Consider the following 23,032-nt stretch of genomic DNA (forward strand, 5'->3'; position numbering starts at 1 on the left):
AAATTGTATGGTCTCTTGGGACAGATGGCACCAAAGGCACTTCCTAGCTAAGGGAAGCAGTCCTGCCTGTGTACGTGTGTACCAGGGAAATTCCCTCTGCCTCGGAAGGGTGGGAGGCACTCACAGCTCCGGTGGTCCATCTGCTTCAGGGAAGTGGGTCAGCAGTGTCCTGGGGACTTCCAGGCCTCACATGTCCAAAATAGGTGGGGAAAAAAGGTCAAAGCAGAGCTCACAGCCACAAGCTGTGTAGGGTTTTTCCCCTTTTCACTTCTTCCCCCGCCCTGTAGATAGGTCATACAAAAACGAGACAACTCTTTAGAGAAAGACATCTGGCCACGAGCATTTACTGCCCGTCAGCAGGAAGGCTGACCCAAGAGAAAGGTTTGACACCCACCAGCGTGCTCTACAGCTCGGAGTCATCTCCTGGCTGGTTTGAAGCAGCGTGCCCTGCAGCCCGGGTCTTCCCGAGCACAGCCCTGTAGGATCGAGCCCTTGTGCCACCCTAGGGCTGTGGGGACGAGCATTTCGTGCTTGAAGCCGTGCCTCCCACGATGCTGCTGGCAGGGAATGCTCTCCAACTACCAACCTGCCAGTGCCCCGTGGTGTGCTTCTGCTCCAAAAGTGGTGTTAACAGCTGTTACTGTAGATGCTGATGTCTTTTCTAACTGTTTTCTGCACCTCGTTGCTTTATTCTTTGAGATCTTTTTGTTTTCTGCTGGTCTGTCACTGCGTTTCTGCTGCCCCTCCCTCTAGCCGGGTTTGTCAAGTCGCCCATGTCAGAAACTAAGCTCACGGGGGACGCCTTTGAACTGTACTGTGATGTGGTTGGGAACCCCACTCCAGAGATCCAGTGGTGGTACGCTGAAGTCAACCGGGCTGAGTCTTTCAAACAGCTGTGGGATGGCGCGCGGAAGCGCCGGGTCACCATTAACACCGCCTACGGGGCGAACGGGGTGAGCGTGCTGAGAATAACCCGCCTCACCTTGGAAGACTCTGGGACTTACGAGTGCAGGGCCAGCAACGACCCCAGGAGGAATGACTTGAGGCAAAATCCCTCCATAACGTGGATTCGAGCCCAGGCTACTATAAGCGTCCTTCAGAGTGAGTTCGGCGCCCTGCCGCAGTGGTACCGTAGTTCTTAGAGGCAGCCCAGTGCCCCTTGCCTTCCCCTAATCCCTGTCAGCCCCCTGCAGCCTTGTCCTGTTGTTTCGAACCCGACACCGTTCCCGTAGTGCTGACCTGTCTGCCACCCCTCTGTCTTCTCCTTAGGATTAAAGGAGTTGGGAGAAATCCCTGGGTTAGTTTCATAGCTGTGTGTGGAAACCAGCCCCGTGTTGAGCTTTTGCCTGTCCCCTACCCCGTAGCTCTGTAGCAGGTTTCCAGCCACCCTAATGCTGGCTTCTCCATCAGTGCCTTTATATTTGATTTGTGTTCTTCCCAGGTCTAACCATTTTTATTTTTTTTCTTCTGTTCTCTTGGAATTTCCTCTGAATGCCTTCCTCACGTGATTTTGGTTGCATATATGCTGCTGTGCAGATCCTTCCCTTTCGGTGATGCGTGACCTTTAATGTGCAGATTTTTCCGTGAAGTCGTGTTGCTTTTCCTTCCCCAGCAGCATGTTTCCTCAGGAGTTCTCTGATGCAGCAGCACTGAACTGTTTCAGCTATTCTTAATCCAGCCTGTGAAGGGGGGGGGTGGGGAACCCACCTCCTTCTCCAATGTTGAAATAATGGCTTTAGCTAAATGACTTTGATCCGAGAATGCAACTTTTGGCAGCAGAAAAGCTTTCAAAAGCAGAGAATACGGTTGAAACAATAGGGAACAAAAAGCAATTCTGGATCAAGACTTTTCTGCATTCTGCTGACTTTTCAAGCCAGATCCAGATGGGTTTGGAAGTCTGTCATCAGAGCTGCTATGGCAGAACCCTGTTCCATCTCGTGTAAGATGATGAACTTGTTTGCTAATGAGATAAAGCACATACATAATGAGTTATAGGCAGAGTGACTCAAATCTGCAACGTGAGCCTGCTGCATGGAGATGCAGGAGAACTTGCTTGCTTGGTGAGTTCTCAGTGTCCTAAGGTGGCAAATAATTTCCAGCCCTGGGAAATGGAAACATCTGTACGTGGAAGAATGGGCAGTGAACCCGGTGATGCAGATGTGCCTGGAAAATTGAAGTGGCTTTGGGTTGTTCAGCACAAACCTGCTCGGCCTGTAGTCCTGATGCTTGATCCCTCCTTCATCTGTTGATGTCCCAGAGGACTCAGATCTGTAGATTGCTTGCATTACCCCCAATAGCAGAAGTTGTGTAATTTTAGGAAATAGCACAACCTTAAGGCAAAGTATAAAAACCTCGTCTTGCAGAAGTCACGTCTCCTGAATTCCCCCTGACTCAGACCTTCCATTTCTCTTGAACACGGTGAGTTCCCGGTGTCATGGTGAGTTCCTGGTGTCTTCCAGTCAGCCCTAGTGACCTACAGAGGGAGAAAAACCTTGTATGAAAAGCCAGTGATGGTGATCACGTCATGTGGGAGTGAACTGCTGTGCAGATGTCTCCGTATGGGCAGTGGGCTTTTCTTCTCTCAGGCCATTGAAACTCCCTGCTCTGGGGACTGAAGCCTAACAGCTCATCTTCCTCCCCAGCTACCATCACTCATTGCATCTGGTGCTGCTAATTCTGGAGCCGGTGCTGTGACTTCATTGCTAAGTGTCTCGTGACCGGGCTGATTATTCTAGTTTTGTGTTTTATTCACACTTACGTGTGGGAGAAAGCATTGAACTGAATACTTGAATGCTTTTACTCCGAAATGTTGGCTGTGTCAGGAGATCTGACCTGCTGGTGTTGGGAAACAGCTCTTGGACACCAAGCTCCTGCATGGCTGTGCTGGAAATGGAGAGAAGAGCAGACTTCTGAGTTGCCCTTGAGGATGTGGACCTCTGCCACTGCCCAAAATCTCTTGGCAGCTTAATTGTGTGCAAACACGATTTGTCTTTGAAGCCGGAGTTCTCTGTCTGAACAGTGCTGGTATTTCCAGCTGATGGTGGCTGCGTTGCTGCTGGCCTCGTGTGTCGTTCGTGCATTGTCAGCATCATGGAAAGGGAACGCCAGCTGGATCCAAAGAGCAGAACCTCTCTCTTCCCACTGTCATATAAATCACAGCTGGTGTCCAATGCCAAAACCAGAACTCAGAGAGCTTGAGTGCAACTTGGTTTTTAAACATTAGCACCCAAGAACTACCTCTGGCTTCAAGCTTGTTACTGGTTTGGACAACGAATATCGCTTATGGATGTCTTTATGTAAAAACCTGCTCCTTCATGAAACGGACAGTGCAAGTGGTGTGTGAAAAGCCTCTTGTGCCTTTCTCTTTCAGTAGGACATCCCTGTCTGGACGTTACGATCCTAGTAGTTCTCTGCATGCAGTTCATCTTGGAACTCAGTCAGACTGGAATTGCCTCACTGCGTTTAATTATTACCAATTAAAGTAACATAGGTGCAGGGAAAAGATGTAAACGAGGCTGCAGTCATCTCCAGCCACATTGCAAGCTTGAAGAGGTTACAAGTCAGGCACAAAAGGCCCGAGCAAAGCAGGCCTGAGACAACTGTAAATATTTTTGGACACCGTAGGTTAGCAGGGTCTGAAAACTTGGAGGACGCCGCTTTCATAATCAAAGCAAAACATTTAAAACAAACCCCAGCATGAGCAGTGAATTCTAGCAGTTTTTTTCCCTCTATATCAATATTCAAACACTGAGTTACTGTTTTAAACACATTCCTAAAAAGCTCTCCGAAGCCCTGGTAGTGGCTTTCTCAGAAGGCACGCACACTTTTTGTTGGCCATGGGAAAAGTAATCAAACAACTTGGTACCCTGTAGGACCCAAACAGCTCCTTGCACAGATAAAATTCCCAGCGGGACTATCACGAGGCAGAAATGCAGTTGATAATGGTGAGGTATCTATGAGAAACATCAGGGGGAAAAAAAAAGCTTATTTCTACAGTATCTGTGAATTTTTCTGCAGTTCAGTGATAGTCCTCATTTTAAATAGCTGTGAAAAGAAGTTCTGTATCTTGCCTGCTGAGGAATGGAGAAAAGGATAGACTGGAGTCCCAGAGGGCTGTGTCAAGTTATTAGTAGGTAGATATTTTACCTCTCTGCCTTTCTGGGCAATAGTCTAAGTACTGTAGTATTGGAGAAATGAATGCTTTATGCGATGAAAAATGCAGTGTTTTTGACAGGACTGTATTTTCCACTGCTCATTCTGTTTAATTTGTTTTCCAAGTGCTTTGCAGATGAATATCCAGAAGACTGCATGTGTATGACTAAATTTGCATTCCAAATAACATGACAAGGCATAAAAAACCTTACAGGATTAAAAATCCTTTGCTGACTTGCAAAAATCACCAAGTTATTTGTTACTGACCAGTTTCCTCACCCTCTTGCACTTTGCTGCTGACCTGCCTGCAGAGGAGGGGGCTCCTGCATTCAGAGAGGTTGGTGCTGGGGCAGTGTGGCTGCTGAAATGAGCGGAGGTGAGAGCTGCAGCTTTGGAAGTCATTTTGCCCTTTAAAGTAAGGAAATAAATTGAAGTCAGAGGACACGCATTTACTCCTGGAGCAGTGACCCCTAGTACCAGCTCACTGTACTCCATGTGAAATTAAGGGCTTTTCAGAAGTCTAATGGCAAGAATTCATAAAAATTCATAAATTTCCTATAAGATCTGTCATCCTTTAAGTCTTGTTCTTAACAGAATGCCTAAAACCAGCTATGATACCTGAGATCTTCAACTGAAAAGGTTTTTTGCCAAGTTTAGTAGGAAACCTGTCTCCAGCCATTCTAAAAAAAAGTCAGCCCCCCATTATTTGTTAGGGAATAATTGCTCAACTTGAAGAAAAAAGGGCAGTGCCCTAGGATGAAGTTGATCGCTTTGGAAATGCTTTCCCCTAAATCATGTCAGTGTGACGGTGCCAGGTAAGACTGCCATGAAAACAGCCCGCTTTCAGTCCTCGCTCAGCCAGCAAAGTATCCAACTCCTTTAGTCTGTTTAGGTCATGAGGCTCACGTATTTTTTTTTCCCTTCCTAAATGTTTATGGTTCAGGTTACTATAGAAACCTGACTCATTTTAACAGCGTATATTCCTTTTTTTTTTTTTTTTTTATATAATTTTAAGCATTAAGGACAGCTTTCAGCAATCCTTCCTTCATCAGACTTGTGCCTTACAGCGGGGTTTGCTCTAATTCCAGGTACTGGTGAAATTGCTGTAGGAGCATTGCTCTGCTAGCACAAAACCATGTCTTGCCTGGAAAAATGGCCAGGTGAAGACAGGGTATCTTAGGTAGACATCAGTCTCTTTGCAGGGGCAAGTCCAGAAACATTATTTGGAAGACTGACTTTGAGGGCTATTCTGCACAGAAAATGGGTTTGTTTCAAACCTCAGAGTAGGTAGAGGGAACAAGTAATCGCCAGGCAGAAGTTGCTTCCAAAGAAATAGCTGATTTCTTATGTATAGTCACAGGACAAACATTTATCCATTTTATTATCCATTTTATGTTCAGCCATGTGTAGAAATGATTAGTCATGTTGCACTGACATCTGTAGTAACGTTAAACATAAAAATCTGAAATAATGAATTCTCTTTTTTCCACACAGGGGAGCTGATCCGTAAGGTGTTGCCTTCGCTAGTAGTCAGTTGTTTTATTGTGACTTTCTTGATGTCTCCCGAATTAGTGCAGTGACACTCCTTGTGTAGTCTTTTTCCCCTTCCCTGTTGCCCTTTGCATTTTAGACTAGTGTGGCACGCTTGCCAGTGAAGATTTGTTGCTATTTAATGTGTCCCTTTTTTTCCAGAGCCGAGGATCAATGCCAGCGAGGATGTAACCATCCATCTGTATGGCTCGGCCGTCACATTGCAGTGCAACCTCACCACGAGTCCCAGCCCCCTTTCTTCCAGCTACTGGGTGAAGAATGGAGAAGAGATCCCTGGCACTAGAAAAATTTCAAACACTACAGAATACAAGTAAGTCTCTTCAAGGAAAAATCTCCACCTTACACCGGAGAATGGCAGAATTGGCAAACCTGCAGCTGTAGTAGTTAGTGAGCTGCTGGGACTCCAGGGTCCCTGGCTCAGCGTCACCGTGGTCAGACAATTGTGGGAACTGATCCACGTTAGAGGCTTTACAAAAAGTATGCCTGTGAAACAGTTAGAGGAACAATCTGGGGAGATTGTCTACAGCTGTCCTGCCTGGTTCACAAAAATATAGCATCAACAAAAACACACTGGGAACTTCTCTTTGTCAAGTTGCCCATAATTTCACGCTAAACTCCTTTATTTTTTTTTCTGGTCTGCATGTGATGTGTGGCATAGGTGCAGACACCAAGTCTAGCTTTCATTTTTCCCCCCTCTGAGTATATTCTGCTCTGTCTCTCTCTTGTTCATGTCTATATAAGGATGAATTTGCGGCTGTGCATTTTTATCATGCAGGGAAACACAGCACATAAAGCACTGCTGCAGTCGGCTGTGTTAATCATTTTCTGGCCCTAGGAGAAAAAAGACTGTTCTGAGAGTTGTCTGAGCAGTGCTATGAAATGGTACCAGGTCTTCATTAAACCAGTGCAGCTGTATCACTTGTGCTTCTTGTGTGTCAGTACATCCACATTTTCAGCCTTAATCTGTTCCACATGTGCATGCTCTGACTCTGTCTCTGCTTCTTGTCTAAGGGTGTGGAAGAGAGCAGAACATGTACAGCTACCTCTTTTGTGTCTCTTGCATTGATCATAAATCCTTTGGGGCTTTCAATGTTCCTGCAATGGGGCTTTCTAGCCATGGAGCTGATGAGAGTGTACAGAACATGCTCAGTAATGGCACCAGAGATCTATTTTGTGTGTGGCTTCCTTGCTTTTTTTCCCATTTCATTTTCTTCTCTTAGGAGGTAGCACAGATAGCACATAGAGCCTTCTGTTCAGTCTTAAGCTAGAATGAAAAGCACTTGACGAATATTTTAAGCACCTGTGTGGTGGCATCTTACTCCTTGGAGATGTGAGACCAATTCTCCCCCTCCTACTTAGCTGTTCCACTAGAAGAAGGTGCTTATGTCTAGGTAAGGCCTGTTAAATTAGAGCACATCTGGTTTACTGTGCCTTGTCTCTGCTCTAACGGAGGGAAACCTGCCTGTACACTCACCTGACTTTTCTGTCTCCATCAGAATTCTGCAGGATCATTACTGTACAAGTGCTGCTTGCTGGCACAGGATTAAGAAATACTTAATTACTTAATACTTAGCAAAGTGCTTCCACCCGTGGAAGAAACCTGTCCCCTCATCTGCATTCATAGTTTGGAGGAGAGAAGTGGTGACTTCTTTCCATGTTCTTCATCAGTTAATTCAGAGTTCAGTAATAGCTCTGGCCATGATAAGCTGGGCTTCTCCTAAAACCAGGGGGCAGAGAGAAGTTGTTGGCTAGATTCTTGTCCGTCTTTACAGCTTTGAAGCTCTATCAGTGTACCCTTGTTTTATTGATTTATGGCAGTACAACCCAATACAACTCTACTAGAGGCTGCTATACTTTCACATTTTAAAAAGAAGTCTGTAGAACTGAAAAAATGTCTTTTTTTCTTCCACTTTTTAAGCACTGATTTAAAAAAAAAAAAAAAAAAAGGAAAAAACATCTAGAGTATGCCTGCTTAAATAGTAAGGCCCTTAAGGGAATCAGAGAAAGACAGGTAGTCTGTGCCTTCCCCCATGCTTCCTGAGTTTTACAACAGCTCAGTAATGGAAATATCTGGAGTTCTACAATGGCTTAGTAATGGAAATACCTGGGTGGGGTTTGTGCCGTGCAGCTGGGTGAGGAGCACACGTTTCCACCCTTTGTCAGCGGGCACTGGTGTTCGGAGTTAACGTGCTCCTGCTTCTCCTGGCTGCGATTTAAAAGCCAGGTGCAGCTTTGATGTTTGGTAATGGTCAATGATTGTTCTTTGTCATGGAGATAATCTTTAATTTTGACTCAGATCTAACGATAACACCCATGTTTCAGAAGGACAGTAATTTCATAACCAAGTTTAGGCTTTCACCAGTGACTGGAAAGTAAGCCCTGCAAACAGAGCGAAGTCTTGGGTCCAAGTGCACGGTCAAAGCAAGCGGCTTTTTCCACATGTCTAAGCAGTTTCCATGTGCAATTAAATTATTTTATTACAATGCTCTTCTGTAGGGTTCCTGTTCATCTGTGTGCTATTCACTTAATGTGCTTAAAAATAAGTTTAAAAACAAAAGCCTTTCAGTATGGGGGAGCGATGGGGAATACTGCACAATATTCTGTTTATGCTGTATGGAGATGTAAACTGTGGCACATCATAGCATGTTTCCTTACTCTAAGATATCTTTTGTAGGTAACTATGTGAAGAACATATACCTAGAGCTTTTAAGTAATTTGTTTCCCAAAGCTTTTCAAAGGACAGCAAAAGCTGGTGGACTTGAAGCTAGCACCATCTCCAAAGTATTTTTTTCCTTTGCGTTTGTTGCAGCTCCAGTTTTCTTCTGTGTGGCTTGCATCTGTTTTTCCCTCTGCTAGCTCTTATTGAATTAGTCTTTCCTAATTTCCTAAATGGCAGCAGATTCCTGCGTGGTGCCTTCCTTCGTGAGCTGACCAGCTTTTGCAGATTTTCCATGTCTCATCTGACTCAGGGAACGCTATTAATGGAGCAGTCTCATATCTGCTGTTACAAAAGACAACAGTTTGAGATGACAGCATTTAGCCATGATTGTATCTCTGATTTATCACATCCCAGCTGGGTGTGCAATGATTCTTTTCCATGTAGGTAGTACATATCATCTCCCATTGAGAGAGAGAGGTGATTTATTAGCTGCCTAATTTTCCATATAAGCTGGAGTGCATAATTAACAGTTGTGAGGGGCCTTCCTTGCTCTTAAACTAAATGCAGCTTCTGCAGCTCAGTTGGTATGGACTTGAGCTCACCCTTTTTCTCGGCAAACAACATTTGTTTCAAGTAGATGCATCTGTACAACCCCTTGAATTAACTGAATTTCACAGCTATTATTTGTTAAAGGATTAAAATAAAAATAAAAAAAAAAAAAACAAAAACAAACCTCCTAGCCTGCTCATTTTTGAATGCTAACACAATACCTAACACAGCTCATCTGTTCTCTCCCTGTCTGCAGGATTTTGAAGCCCAGAGCAGAAGAGTCAGGGGAATACTTGTGCGTGTTTGTGTTTTCAAACTCTCCTGTAGCCAACGCCACTATAGAAGTGAGAGGTACTCTTTTTGTTTTGTTTTGTTTCCTCTCCCTAAAAGTGAAGTTTTCACTGCCTCTGCTATCTCACTCGGTGTCAGTGCAAGAAGGCGAACTCAGGAGGCCTTTCCTCATGAAATCAAGCCTCTTACCCAATCTTTAGTTATAATTTCAGAGGAAGTTTTACAGAAAATCCCCAGGGTAAGATCTCACAGATATGGGAATGTGAAGATTGCAGTTGTGGTCCTCACAGAGGGTACTAAAACACCGTTCTAGCATATTTATCTGCACTGCTATGATGAGCACGCCTGCCTAAGCAGGATAAAAAGATTGCTGCAGAATATGTCTAAGACAACTGGGGCTCCCTCCCCATTTCAGTTTAACAGTAAATGAGGTCTTCTGAATGTATTGAATGTATTTTGAATTCCTGTGTCTGAATGGGGAAAAGTGAAGAGCCAGCATCTCACACGTGACAGCTTGGAAGTGGTGTACTTGTAGTTTTTTGTCTGCAGAGACTAATCCAACTGCTGGGAAAGCCTGGGTGCCAGTTTGGACAGATGCCCTGTACCAGATTGGGGTTTTTCTGCTTTCATGTGTTTTTTTTCCTGTCTTGTGCATATTGATACTGCTAGGGTCATAAAGATGTCAGAAAATTATGGCTAGAATCTGCAGAATGTCAAAGTAGCCTGAAAAAATCTTGTGCTGCAGCAAATATGTTCTTTGCACCGAGCTTTACTGTAGTTGATACTTTTTTGTTCAATGTTTTAGACATAAAAAAGAGAGGTAGCATGGAGATACTGGTGTTCTATCCAGTGTTAAATGGCTGTTCAATTTGTTTGCTGAATAACCGTGTAAATGACTGGCCAGCATGAGGATGTGGTCACTGCTTTGCAGTAGTTTTCCCCTAATGCTCTACGGTATGATGCATTATGGCAGCCTTGTTAGTCAAAGACAGATGAGGTCAAGCAAAAACTTGATTAAAAATTCTTGCAGCCAGCCTGTGTGTGCCTGGGATTGTACTAATATGCTTGTTTTATGGTGTACTGTAAATTAGTTCGGAATCTAAATGAGCATTACTTCCCATCTTCATCACATCCCCAGCTTAGACAGAGCTTTCTCTGCTGCTGTAGGAACAGCAGTGAGTGGGAAGGAGGGTGCTTCTCTATTTCTCAGCATCCCTGCGCTGGTGATGCAGCCTGTCCTCATCTATATTGCGATCACTGCTGTTTAAATTAGGCACCACAGATCTGCAGCAGAAGCTGAAACCTTTTTCCTGGAGACTTCTGGTGCCTCGTTGAATGCTGCATGGTCAGGTTTCCGAATCCAAAGCAAGTGAGAGGAGTTCAGCAGTCTGTGAGAAATGACAAATTATTCTGAACATCATTTTTCCCCATGAGCAAAGAATCTTTTGGACCATACAAACAGCTTCTTTGCTTATTCATAAGTCAATATTTCCCTTCGCAATCCAGTGATGCACCAAACAAAGCTTGCTGATTTCCCATCTTGATTTTAAGAGTGTTTTTGGTTTTTTTAATGATCGTGCATATAATAATATTTCGAGACATATCCAGCATTTAACCAGCTCTGGTGCAGAAGCTATGTCTGCAAAGAAAAAAGAAATTTAAAATATGTGGTCACATGGGAGCACCCCAAGCTCCTGTTGGCCTAGAGAAGTGGTGTGCAGCACCTGAAGTGGGCTGCTATTGATTGGAAATCTGATGGCAGCTCTAAAAATAACTACTGATTTAAGCACAATCAACTGGAATCCAAACTCCGGTTGTACTTCTGGTGAGGTTGTCTGCTGGGCGTTCAATTTACAATTGTGTTTTTTCCTTAGTTCTGGGGAAATTTTTGCATTCTGTTCTTACACCGTAATTTCTGAATCTTTCAATATCTTAATTAAGATCTTTAGTCCTTTCTGCCTTCTCTAGGCTGCTTTCAGGGGTGACAAATTGCTTCCAGAGACAGGAAATATAGCTCTGATAATGGATTGAATAAGACCTTTTCCAGCTTTGTATAATCTGTCAAAAGACCTTTTAGAGACATTTGGCTTAGGGTGTCTGTGCTGCCCAGTGGCAGGCGGGGGCACCAGGCGAGCTTGGCAGGGAGCTTTGCACAGGGAGGGAGGACCTCAAGCTGCAGGAAGAAACGCCAATATATCTGATTGAACTATTGGCAGAAAGGGCAGAGGGAGAATAATAATTCATCCTACCAGCCACTTTGCACAGATAATTTATGTATAGATACAGATGAGCAATCATCACTTGCAAGTTAATGAACGCCGCTCCTGGAGGCATCGCACCTGCAGCTTGCTCTGCAGCCGTAACGCAAGGACTGGGTAACCCTGTTCTCTGGCTCCTCCTTGCAGCATCCCAGGAGTGGCTGCCTGAATTCCTCCTCGACAGAGCAGTATTGAGGTCTGCGTGCACAGAGCAGCGTTGTCTGAAGTGGCGATACCTTCCCAAGTCCTGCAAAGCACATTGGAAACTGGAATACGCGGATAGTTTTAAACTGACAACATGCTTTCCTGTCCAACCCCTGTTGCAGAGAGATTTGTGTAGCAATAAATTGGGGCTGCACTTAAAGCACAAGTGAACTTTGTGTACAGTCTCCCTGCAGTCCTAGCACTATACATAAATTCATTCTGATCAGAGTGCATGTTTAAGTTACTGCTCCTGGAAGAGCCATACTGCTAAACTTATACGGCATCACATATATTTTCTTGGATGTAAACGTCTCTGAATACTATCCATGCCAGTTGCATAGAATATGCAGGCTTTTTTTTTTACTGTTTTGCAAAGGAAGGCATTCCCTGTGATTCTTGCAGGTTGGTGTAAATATTCTACGCATGCTGCTAAAGCACTTTTAGTGCTCAAATCAGACTGATTTTGGTACAGCGTGATGCGTGGAGATGTTACCTCGTTAATCGAGGCATGTGTAATGCATCAGTGATGCATGAATCTTGTTTGGCCATGCAGAAGCTGCAATTTAACGCTTACCTGCATATGTGGCCCATCAGAGTATTTATGGATGGGCAGTGGTACGCAAATGTATTCATTTAATTGCTGATTGTAATTGCATTGCAGTTTTTTAACTGCTGATGCATGGAGAAAAGATGGCCCTGAATATAAAAGTGCTTGTGGACTAAAATAGTGACTTTCTGACAACTCGAGAACAACTCTACCAAATGCCTTGCAGCAGATGTAATCCAGGATACACCAGTGCCATTTGCCTTTTATGTAATGCTGCCTATTTTCTTCCCCAATCTCTACAAGGGCTGTGTAGGAAGATAAAAATGCAGAAACATGAGCACTGCTGTTAGAACTGCTAGATGTGCTTGCATATTTAAAGCAGCTGTTCTTCGAAAAGAAATTACTGGGGCAGCACTTGCATAAAAGCAATTGAATTAAAATACTGGGTTTTAATGTCAGCCATTGGGAGTTCCCAGGAATGGACCAAGTCTGGCTTCCCTCGTACAGGCAGCTTTTGGGTGAAGCATCTGATGGAAACTTCCTTGCTCAAATTATCTCAGAGCTGTTTTGGGGCATTGTGTGAGAGCTGCTGAAAACCTGAAACAACAGCCTTAGGCCTGTGTTGATTTTGGAAGGATTCCTCCGTGAAGCAGGGGTCTTCTCCCCCAGGCTTCCTGAACCTCTGCTGGCTGAGAGCTCTGCAAGCTTGAAGATCAAAAGGAAAGAGATGCAGCTGTCTGAAGAATTCTCTCTACAATCTTTCTGCTGGTATCAAGATCTTGGGAGAAGGAGGTTGAAACAAGTTTGTCTTTTTGTCTTGTACAAACCATCATCTGGTGCAGAACAGCAGCAGCAAGAACCAGCTGGGGAGGAGCGTGCTTCCAGTTCCCTCTGTGTGCCCAGAAATTGTGCAAGCCCCAGGAAAGGTCATGATGGACACAGTGTGACCGATGGACGGCGTCTGTTCTCCCTACCTCATCTTCCCATCCCAGGCTCCTTTTTTGCCATGCACCTTCCCGTGCACCAGGTAGAGCTTCTCATTTCCTCGTCCTTTCTAGCATCATGACGCCGAGGGGAATCTCCTGGTTTCTCTCTCCATTCCTTGTTTCTTCTGCACCTTCCTCTTCAGTCACCTGCAATTAGTCGACTTCCCAATACCAAGTGCTCAGACCACCGCCTCTGTGAGAGCGTACAACTTACCCGTTCTGCAACAGCTTCTTGTACCCCCTAACTGCAGCTGAGCCACAGGCTCTGGTTTCACAGGCAATACATGCACCCAGAATATGGCTCTTCTGCTTTCACTCTGGCTCCAGCCCAAGCAGTGTGCTGGAAAACAGGTGGCTGTATCAGCAGCCTTGAGGAGCTTGGATCCTTGGCTCCAAGCTCTTAGGAAACCTCTGCAGCAGTTTTCACAATGCTGTACCAGCAGTGAATTAAGGAATCCAGCATTCTCTCAGCACAGCTGCATTTTAAAGTGGTCCTGAACACCGAAAGGGCAATGCACGTCACGTTCTCCATCTCTGCAGTGCCGTTGGTGTCCTTGCTCTCCGCCCAGGCTATCAGGGTAGATGTGGGTGAGAATTGTAATGCAGAAAAATAAAGCTTCAGAGACCTTCTACTAGGTCACCCGTAGGACATAATAGTTCTTACATGCAAGAATATTTTTAGGTGCCTCTGCACCTAAGCACCTTGCTTTTAATTTTGTCTTTTAATAGGAAAACTCGACGGGTTCTGTTAACTGGGGCATTGTTTTGGAACTGACAGGCGTATTAGCCCTCCCCTCCATTTTAGTAATGCTAGTAAAATATCTTAAATACTTGGAAATGAGGGACTGAATCCCTCCTTTATATTAAGAGGATTGCACTGCATGCCCTGTAACAGAGGAACCAAATAGCATTCGTGCCAAGGCTGTGCTGCAGCATACCCGTCCCAAAAGCTGCAGTTTGTGCCTGTGGTGTACATGCAGTTTGGAGGCACAATGTGTGCTTTGGCACAAAACCCCTTTCTATTGTGATGCATATTAAATCTACTGAAAGAGTGATGCTTACAAGATTACTCCTGTTAAGAATGACTAAACCTGTATTTATTTTGTTACATACTTTTAACTATCAATTAACTTAAACTAGCCCTGTCTCTTTTTGCTCTTTCGTCTGCTGTTTCGAACAGGTCTTTAGATTTTCAGTATGTTTTTTCCTGCTTCCATGAAGTAAGAATAAAAATCCTTGCTTGCTTTTATCAGGAGCATTAGCTTGCTTCCACTGCTGTGGGACCTGACACAATGCGTTGGGCCCACATCTCTGCAGCGAGCTGTGTCTGAGCAGCAGTGTGGGTTCTGCTGAGCACTGCTGTGGAAAAGCCGAGGTGAAATCTAAATCCCAAGGAACAAAACCTGCTTCATTCTGTGCTTTATATGTTACTGGCACTGGAGCAGAATGGTGTAAGAAAAACCTCAACTAGAAAAGCTTTGCAGGAAAATGTTGCTCTGTTGCTAAATCTGTGATTGAGGTCAGCTGCGGTGATATTTTAAATGTAGCTTGTACAGCAGAAGGCAATTAGCCAAACATTCTGATAGAAAAAGGACTGGAAATGTCTCAGCCATAGCTTGAAACTGGCTAGCATCAGATGCCCTGAAATATTAATATTCCCTGTAATGCTCCCTCAGACTGTGTACAAAAATAGTCCCAGCCCTCGGAGAGCTGGAAATGGCTGCTGCATAACTGTGCCCAGCAAGGAACAGGCAGAGCGTGCTCGTGTCACTTAATGCTCTCATTGGGATAACCTGGCAAAGATGTCCTCTTCTTCAATATAATTATCTCCTGGCTGTAGGAGAACGCTAGGTCACCCTGCAGCAGAAGTCACCATGTCCTAGAAAGCTTCCCCTTTCTTTCTCCTAGAAAAAGTGGGCCAGCTGCACGGCACAGACTTGCTGCGCCCTGTCCCCGCAAGGCTCTGCTTTCAGCCTCTTCCTGCTGGTGAAAACCCAGTGCTGACAGATGGAGGCTGTGTGGGGCTTCACTGTAAGCTGATGAATCCTATTTCTTCTTTCCTTAATGGGGAGTGCTTCACAATTGCTTTTGACAGCCCTTACATGCCAGTTTCGGGACCATCGTTTTGCCTCCGAGTCTGTCCCATATGCTCCATGCTTGTAGGCCTTTCGCTGTCAGGGGCTTGGAGGTGAGCTCTGCGTATCGTCCTCGAGGAAGCAGAAACCCCACTGGGCTCACCGAGCCCCTGCCTGACAGAGCCTCTTGTGCCTAGCAAGGAGGAGATGACACCTCTCGGTGGAGCACAAAGTGAAATTTGCTTCTTAATGAAGAACCACCACCTTTTGGAGTAAGAATAACACTCCTCTTTGAGGCTGTGGATGGCGTTTTGGAAGGTGCCTACTGACACTCGTATCCTGAAGGTGTAATGCAGCACACCTAGCCCTGCCTGAAGCTGATTTATTTTCTGCTTGGAGACCTTTGACTTGAAAACTGTTTGGCATCATTTGGCAACTAGACAGCGTTCCTCTAGCTTCATCCATTCTTGCTGCTTTGGTCACGTATTTGAGGATTGTTAGCAAAGACGTTATTTGCCTGTGGGGATACTCAATTATTTCCTTCAGTGTTGTATCATCCTGCAAGGGAGAAGGGGATTTTCTGTCCTGAAGAGAAAGGTTTCCTTGATGAGAAAATGCTTTAAAATCAGGAAGGGGACAGGATGACATGCTCACTGTATTTAAAGTACGTTAAAATAGCATAACCTCCTTTAGGGGCTCCACCAGAGGTACTGTGCTTAGTCTGGATTTCTGTAAGCAACTTCCAACAGGTGTGAGATTTTTGGAATTTGTATTTGCAGAGGCATTTTGACAAAAGCCTGGGGTCATCAGCCTCTCCTGATGGTGTCTTTTCAGGTGAACACGTGGATGCTGAGGAATGCTGTACCTTGTTTGTACAGCCAAGACTTCTCGTGGTTCAGAAGCTTCGTTTAATGCAGCCTCTAACAGTGTTATCAATCACCTGTCCTAAAAGAATCCTCCAGCACTAAAACATGGGAAAACTCCATTTCAAATGCCCTTGCATTTGAGAAACGGCAATGCTTTTAGCACACAAACTTGTCAAACGTTTTCCTGGAGTTGTGATTTAATTTGGGGGAAGAGCAGGTTCAGGTGCTGCTGCTCAGTCAGTCACATGAGATATTTTACTTGTTAGTTTGCTGTGACTTTAGCAAGATTTCATTTCTGCTCAGTCTTCTGACATGCAGTGGCAGATGAGCCACCAGGAAACCTCCCTGCTCCTGCCTGTAGGTTTTGCTAGCAGCAAAGGGAACCTCCCTTGTGTAGACCCTTGTGATAAATTGCAGCGCCTGGGGGTCTTTTCCTGGAGCTCTCAGATTGGACTTTGACTGGATTAACAGATCAGCACCCAGCGATCACACAGCAGGCCACGTGTGACATAATTAGCAGGCTAGAAAGCGAATGGGCTTTAAAGGTGGTCACTGCAGCACCGAAGCCATCTGCTTAAGTGAAGGTTCAGCTCAGGCAGTCCATTGATCCAGCGTAATCTCTCGTGAGGCATTAGGCTGCAACAGGCTGCTGTGACACACAAAGGGGACGGAAGTGCCATTATTTATAGACAAATTAATTCAGAATTAAAACCCTCTGCTGATATCTAGGGTGCTGATATTTATTCTGTGTTTTGCTCAGGACTGCCCATTTCACCTACAGCTCTCCTTAAAAATATATTTGCATACATGCTGGATGAAGCAGTTTTCTGTTGGAGGGATTTTAACTTTTGCTGCATTACATATACCAGCTGTAGTGTCGCTGTAAGATGTTAACAAGCGTGAAGTGTTCCAGGTCACGGTACATTTACAGACCAAATCTACAATCTTGCTACAAGGAATAATGGCTTGATGCAGCTTTTGGAGCTTTGCGTTAAGAACAGGATCAGCACGGAGCCTTGACACAACGGGCAGGTTGTAACCCAGGTCCCAGGCAGCTCTGCTTCAAAGCTGAAGGTACCCACAGAGCCACAGGGACCTCCTGAGCAGTGCAGGAAATGTTCCTCCTGTTCCTGCCCTGAGGAGCACCTGGGCCATCTCAGTCCTGCAGGTTTTTGGTAGATAACTGAAGCCCAGTAGTGAGATTTCTCCCTTGTCCCGCTGTGTGCCTGGCGACCCAAGCCTGAGTGATACGCTTGCAGATATTCAGCTGAGATGTTGGTTGGAGAGAGGTGGGAATCAGTTTTCCTTTTTTTTAAGTTGGGCTCAATGTGGGAAAGGTGATAGCTTCCAGGGAACTTGTCATTTATTTGCTGTGCAGATTCTTAAAGCTTAAAATAACTGCCTCTCCACCGAGCAGCTTGTAAATGCAGTTCCTGTTTTCCTTTGTAGCTGTCCCTGACATCACTGGCCACAAGCGAAGTGAAAATAAAAACGAGGGGCAGGAGGCACTCATGTACTGCAAGTCCGTGGGCTACCCACATCCTGAATGGGTGTGGCGCAAGAAGGTCAATGGAGTATTCGAGGTAAGGAACTGGGGTAATGGGAATGTATAAATATCCCAAAACTCCCACTAAGGCAGGAAACGACCACCTTAGCTCTAGGGATGTGCTTTTTAGGGTGCCTTGTAACTTCTCAAAATGTGGTTCCATAAGTCTGAGATGCAGCTGAGCAAAGCTGAGATTTTTTTAGCAGCAGCAAGTGCAAAACTGTTGCACGCCTGTAGCGTTGCTGAGCAAACAGATGCTTTTTACATTGCTGCTGGAAAAAGTTAGGAGTTGTCCAGAAAGATGGAATGTTGAGAGTATCTGCTACAAATTGCAGAACATGCATTATGAAATGTACTTTAAAAATGCATTCAGTTGTAAATTTCTTAAATTGTTTCTCGGTTTTACTGGTTGAGCTCACAAGGCTCAATAGGAGGACTTGGCAGTGATATCTATTAGCATTTAAGTGCCCATATTTTTTCCATGTGGCAACCCAACTGTTGAGCTGAAAATTTGATCAGCAATTGGAAGAGCAGAAGAGAAGCTGAAAGTTGCTAAATCCTTCAGCCTGCCTATTTTTACATCTGCCAGAGAAGCAGTAACATGATTGATAGACGAAGAACAAATATTCAGCAAGTAATAGCGTGGGTTGTTTGCTCACTGTTAAGGGTGAGCTTAATTTTTCATGGGACAGTGATCTATGGGCAGCTTAGCCAGTGCTGTGAGTCATCAGAGTCCTGTGTGTTGCTCTGTTGACTTCCCCACAGGCTTTCTTTCTGGTGAAGTTGATAAATTCATCCAAGATTAGCTCTCAGGAAGGTCAAACCATTGTGTTTTGTTCTGTCAGTTTTGCCCCCTATGATTCTTAAAATAAGTAATTCCATAAATCTTTTTCCAAAATGTGGAAAGAATGTGGGGCCTTAAATTCCAGGTTGTGTAAATATTCAATGACTTGGTAGTCTAAGAACAGTACGTGTTTGTTTTAAAAATGTTACAAAGACAAGATGTTAACAAGTCTACTGTATCTTAAATAATTAGACAATGCTACCTAATGCAGTGTAGAATAATCTTAACCTGTGCTGCTTTTTCTTTTTCTTTTTCTTTTTTTTTTTTTTTGCTCTACATAGGAATGATTTTGTCCCCTGCTTTGTCCCCTGCTTGGGAAAGCACTCTAGTTCTCTTGTCTGGTTAGATCAGTCTGTTTCATCTTGTCGTGTAGAGGGGAATGGGTTGTAATGGTTTCTTGTAAGGCACGAGGCTGAGAACACTGCAGCGTACACGTACATCCCAACCGCTGGCATTTCATGGCTGCTATTGGTACAGCAGGAGAATGCAGCTTGTCAGTCAAGCTAACTTTTTTTTTTTTTTTTTTTTTTGAAACAATTCACTTCAGGGAGGGATATAAAGTGAACACTGGCAGTGGGCTCTGTTGTGTTAAAGAACCAACAGCTTTGCGAGAATCCATCAAACCTTTTCTACTTGCTGTGACATAGAAATGAAAAGGAAAAGCCTTGGTGCCAGGACTTATTAAGCTCTATCTCTTCTCTTCTACCTTTCTTCTTTCATCAGGACATCAACAACTCTTCCGGCAGATTCTTTATTTTAAATAAAGACAACTACACCGAGCTCAGCATCACGAACCTACAGATCAACGAGGATCCTGGCGAGTACCAGTGCAACGCAACCAACCAGATCGGCTCCATGTCCGTCACAACCATCCTCCGTGTCCGCAGCCACTTGGCTCCCCTCTGGCCCTTTTTGGGGATCTTGGCAGAAATTGTTATCCTCGTTGTCATCATAGTTGTTTATGAGAAAAGGAAGCGGCCGGATGAAGTCCCAGACGGTAAGTGTGCTCAAAGCCGCTTGTAAGAGGAGGAAAACATAAAAAGGCAAAGCAAACTTATGGAAGGAAAACAGAGGGGGTCTTTGTGGCAGGAAGGATCATCAGTGCAGCTCGTTCAGCTCTGAGCTCTTTGCCTTCTCATCTGTTCACTCTCCAAATCCTAAAAACCCCAGTAAGCCGAGAGGGTCTGAGTGCTGTGCAAAGTCCTAACACCGCATTTCCCCAGGATCTTGGACTGTGGGATGGGAGGGCAATTTTTACAATATTTGGAATGTGTTTTGTTGCACGAGGTGGGCCTTGTGCCCCCGTCTCTTTCCTACTGTAGTAGCCCTGAAATCTTCCATGCCAGCCCACGGAACATAGCGCAGCACAGGGAGAGAGCTGGAAACCCTTTAATCCCTGATGGTGCCGGGATTGGACACTTGGGAGGTTTTGGAAGAAAACACTGCACTTAGAGGGATTGGGACCACAGATATGCTTCAAAAATATCATGTTTTCAGGGAGGGTGGGAGGGGAGGTGGGAGGTAGGGCTCTTATTTGGTGTGTAACTGAATTAGTAATGTATTTAAGGAATGCTCTGGAAACTCCTGTCCACTGAGTTGTATTTTCTAAAGATTAGGCTATTAGCTTTGATGGTAGCACTGATTAGTTACAGCTTTGTTGTGTACCAAACAGCTTAATTGTTTTATCTTTGAACTTCTGCATATCTCCCTCTTTTAAAAATGGGGGAAGGGGCATTTTGAAGCTAAAATGAGTATTTGAAAGAAAAACATTGACAAACAGACCTGACACTCGTGTGACACCTAGTTGCTTATTACTGTGTTTGTCAAGAAAACTTACTCAAGGAATCCTTGTGAGAAACAGCTGGTAATGCCATCTTGCCTGCTGTAGGAGCATGACGTGTCCAGATAATGGAGCAGGTGCTGGGGAGTACATGGAGGGCAACACGCTGAGTCAGTGTGGGGAAGCACTGAATCACGGGGGCTTTCCTGGGTTGGACGAGCCTGCGAGCACAGTAGGTACCTCCCAAAGGCAGCTGTGTTGTAGCTTGTGCAGCACTGACTCGCCGTTGAGTTGCACAAGGGCTCGGTAACAGCGCAGCAAGATGTTTGCCTTCGGGATGGAAACGTAGGTGCTGAAACAGCAATCTGCTTGTCGAGCTGGGGCGAAAATAACTTCACTGCTCCCAAGCTGGGTTTTAGCGAGTGGAAGAAGAAATCTTACAAAATAGGTAATCAATTTCAGTAGCTTGGCAGAGGCTTGGATCACTTCCACAGCAGATCGAAACTTTCTTAAATAGTGCATACCTAGAGGAAACTAGCTTTTGATCTTAACCACCTCAGTAGCAATTACTAACTGCTTACAGAGCATGCGTTGGGACTGTTCCTAGGTGTGTATCCACCAAACTTGATACTGTGTTGTGCATGTACCTCCGCCAACTAACAGCTTCACGGTTGCTGAAGGGGTTTGTACTGCCGGCAATTTGTTCTGTAAGTGGCTCTCAACCAGCCCAGAAAACTTCAGATGTATTTGAAAGAATAATTTAACGTTTTCTCGTGCTTCTCACGTATTGCTGTACCATTTTGGCCAGGGGGAATCTCACCTCTTTTCTTTTCTTTTGGTGGCTGTTGGTAGTTCCCTGCATTTCCCAAGCTTTCTCTTGGTGAAGTTTCACAAGGACTGAAACAAGGTATCAGCAATTGTAATCAGATATGGAAATAGTTATTGCAAGCAGCATAAACTGATTTAATCCAGTAGAAATTGGCTTGGACTTGACCAGATTGCAACGCGACAAGCGTGTTAGCACAATTGAGCACACATCAGAGGTGAAGCGCGCATCGGTGTTCGTTACGGGTTTGTTTCAAAGGCTGAAGTTTTCCTGGCTGGTCTGGCTGCTCTTCAGATGCCTGAGGAATTCCAGGCTCATCATCTCTGGTGTAGGTGTCCAAGATGATGAGCCAAGTAACTGAGGTTACTGACTTTGCTTGCTCAGTTCGCTATTCTTTTAAAGGCAGCTAAGCTTGAGTCCTGGAGAGTGATGAAACTCTGAACCGTGTTTTCTCTGCCCACTTTCTTGGAGGACAAAATCCAATACTGAATATTGCAGTCAATATTTACGTATTAGGTTTGCTAGATGAAGAGATGCAATCGGCATCTAAAGGCTGACTTGAGTCCTGTATTTCCTTGGAGACTCTTGTGCTTTCTTTAACTGCATTTGGAGCTTTCCGTGGTACTGTGGTGGGAAACACCCTTAAAGCCAGGGCATTTTACAAATGCATACGTGAGAAATCCTTGATAGGCTGCTGATTTCCACACTTGAGCGTTTTACTTAGGTTATTCTTAATTCCATTGTTATTTTAAATATGTTGTCATGAAATGCCAAAGTTAATGTTTGAACACAGTGGTGTGTTTATCTGGGATTGAAACTCTGTTTCCAAAGTCGTGCATCTGCCTCCGTGCTGCAGTGAGCTGTGGCAGGTAACACCAGCGAGCCCACAGTTGAGCCAGCAACTTAAGCAGTTGCCTATCAGAACATTAATTAGCTGCGAGTCTAAGCATCATATTACTTAATATAAATATTATTTGGCATCTGCTGTGGTTTCTTTACAGTCAGCCAGTCTCCCGAATTTTCTTACTGTTGGTTTTGATGCCTTAAACCTTCAGGACAAGGGTTGTGGTTACGCCAGCCCTTGTGTGAGGCTGTGCTGTTAGTGCCTCCTCCTCGCTTACAGGGGCAAAAACTGGTAGCAGAGTAACCTCCCTGCTGCCCCTTCTCACTGGGGTGTGCATTTTGTCCTTGGACTACTCCAAATTTGTCCCTACTCCGAGATTTTTTAATAGCTCCCCACCATCACCCCACTCCCCGTGGCAGCAGCATAACTCTGGACCCATCAGATCTCCTTTGATCTGCAGTAGCAGGCAGAAGCAGCCAAAAAAAAAAAAAAAAAAAGACAGCTGTGTTTGAGGATGGATAGCCATTTTGCGTATTCCTTTGGACTGCTGCCTAATGGATCGTTATCATTCAGCTTGGCACGTCCTCCTGCAGGCTGTCCGCTCCTGCTGATAAGGTGTCTGCTGCCATAAACAGCCTAAATGTTGGGGTGCGAGCTCTGACCCGTAGGGTGTTGGAGTTCCCCACCTTAAGGGAAGGAAGGGGGATGTCTCCTGTATCCAGCTGGCCTTTTTTCTCCCTGAGAATCCTCTGATGGGTTGGCTTGAGGTAGGTACCTTTTTGGTACAAAGAAGTGCCCCCAAAGACTTTCAATGGCTGATGCTGAACAGGAGCCCCCACTTGCTAGTGGGGGATGTGACTGGAGAGAAACATTATCTCTGTCCTGGAAGACGTCTGGGATGCTTTCCAGAGCTCTTGGGAACTCTACCTGGCCAGCCAAAATAAAATCAATTGAATTAATTCCCTTTCCCTCTCTCATCTCCGTGTCCCACAGGCTAAAAATTACCTGTCGTAGCATGCCAGCTACCGCTTCTCTCAGATGGGTAGCGAAGATA

At 44.9% G+C, this 23,032-nt stretch overlaps 1 protein-coding gene across 2 annotated transcripts in view; it reads left to right on the forward strand.

Moving 5' to 3' along the window:
* NPTN (neuroplastin) overlaps positions 1-23,032 on the forward strand; it is a 51,354-nt gene that overhangs the window by 20,763 nt on the left and 7,559 nt on the right. For both annotated transcript variants that reach the window (XM_038184867.2, XM_038184866.2), the window contains exons 2-5: positions 5,845-6,013; positions 9,168-9,262; positions 17,588-17,721; positions 19,252-19,525. In XM_038184867.2, coding sequence (XP_038040795.1) covers positions 5,845-6,013; positions 9,168-9,262; positions 17,588-17,721; positions 19,252-19,525 — 672 coding nt within the window. The remainder of the gene's footprint in view (positions 1-5,844; positions 6,014-9,167; positions 9,263-17,587; positions 17,722-19,251; positions 19,526-23,032) is intronic.

This window comes from Anas platyrhynchos, chromosome 11, assembly GCF_047663525.1.
Source record: "Anas platyrhynchos isolate ZD024472 breed Pekin duck chromosome 11, IASCAAS_PekinDuck_T2T, whole genome shotgun sequence".
Taxonomy (NCBI): domain Eukaryota; kingdom Metazoa; phylum Chordata; class Aves; order Anseriformes; family Anatidae; genus Anas; species Anas platyrhynchos.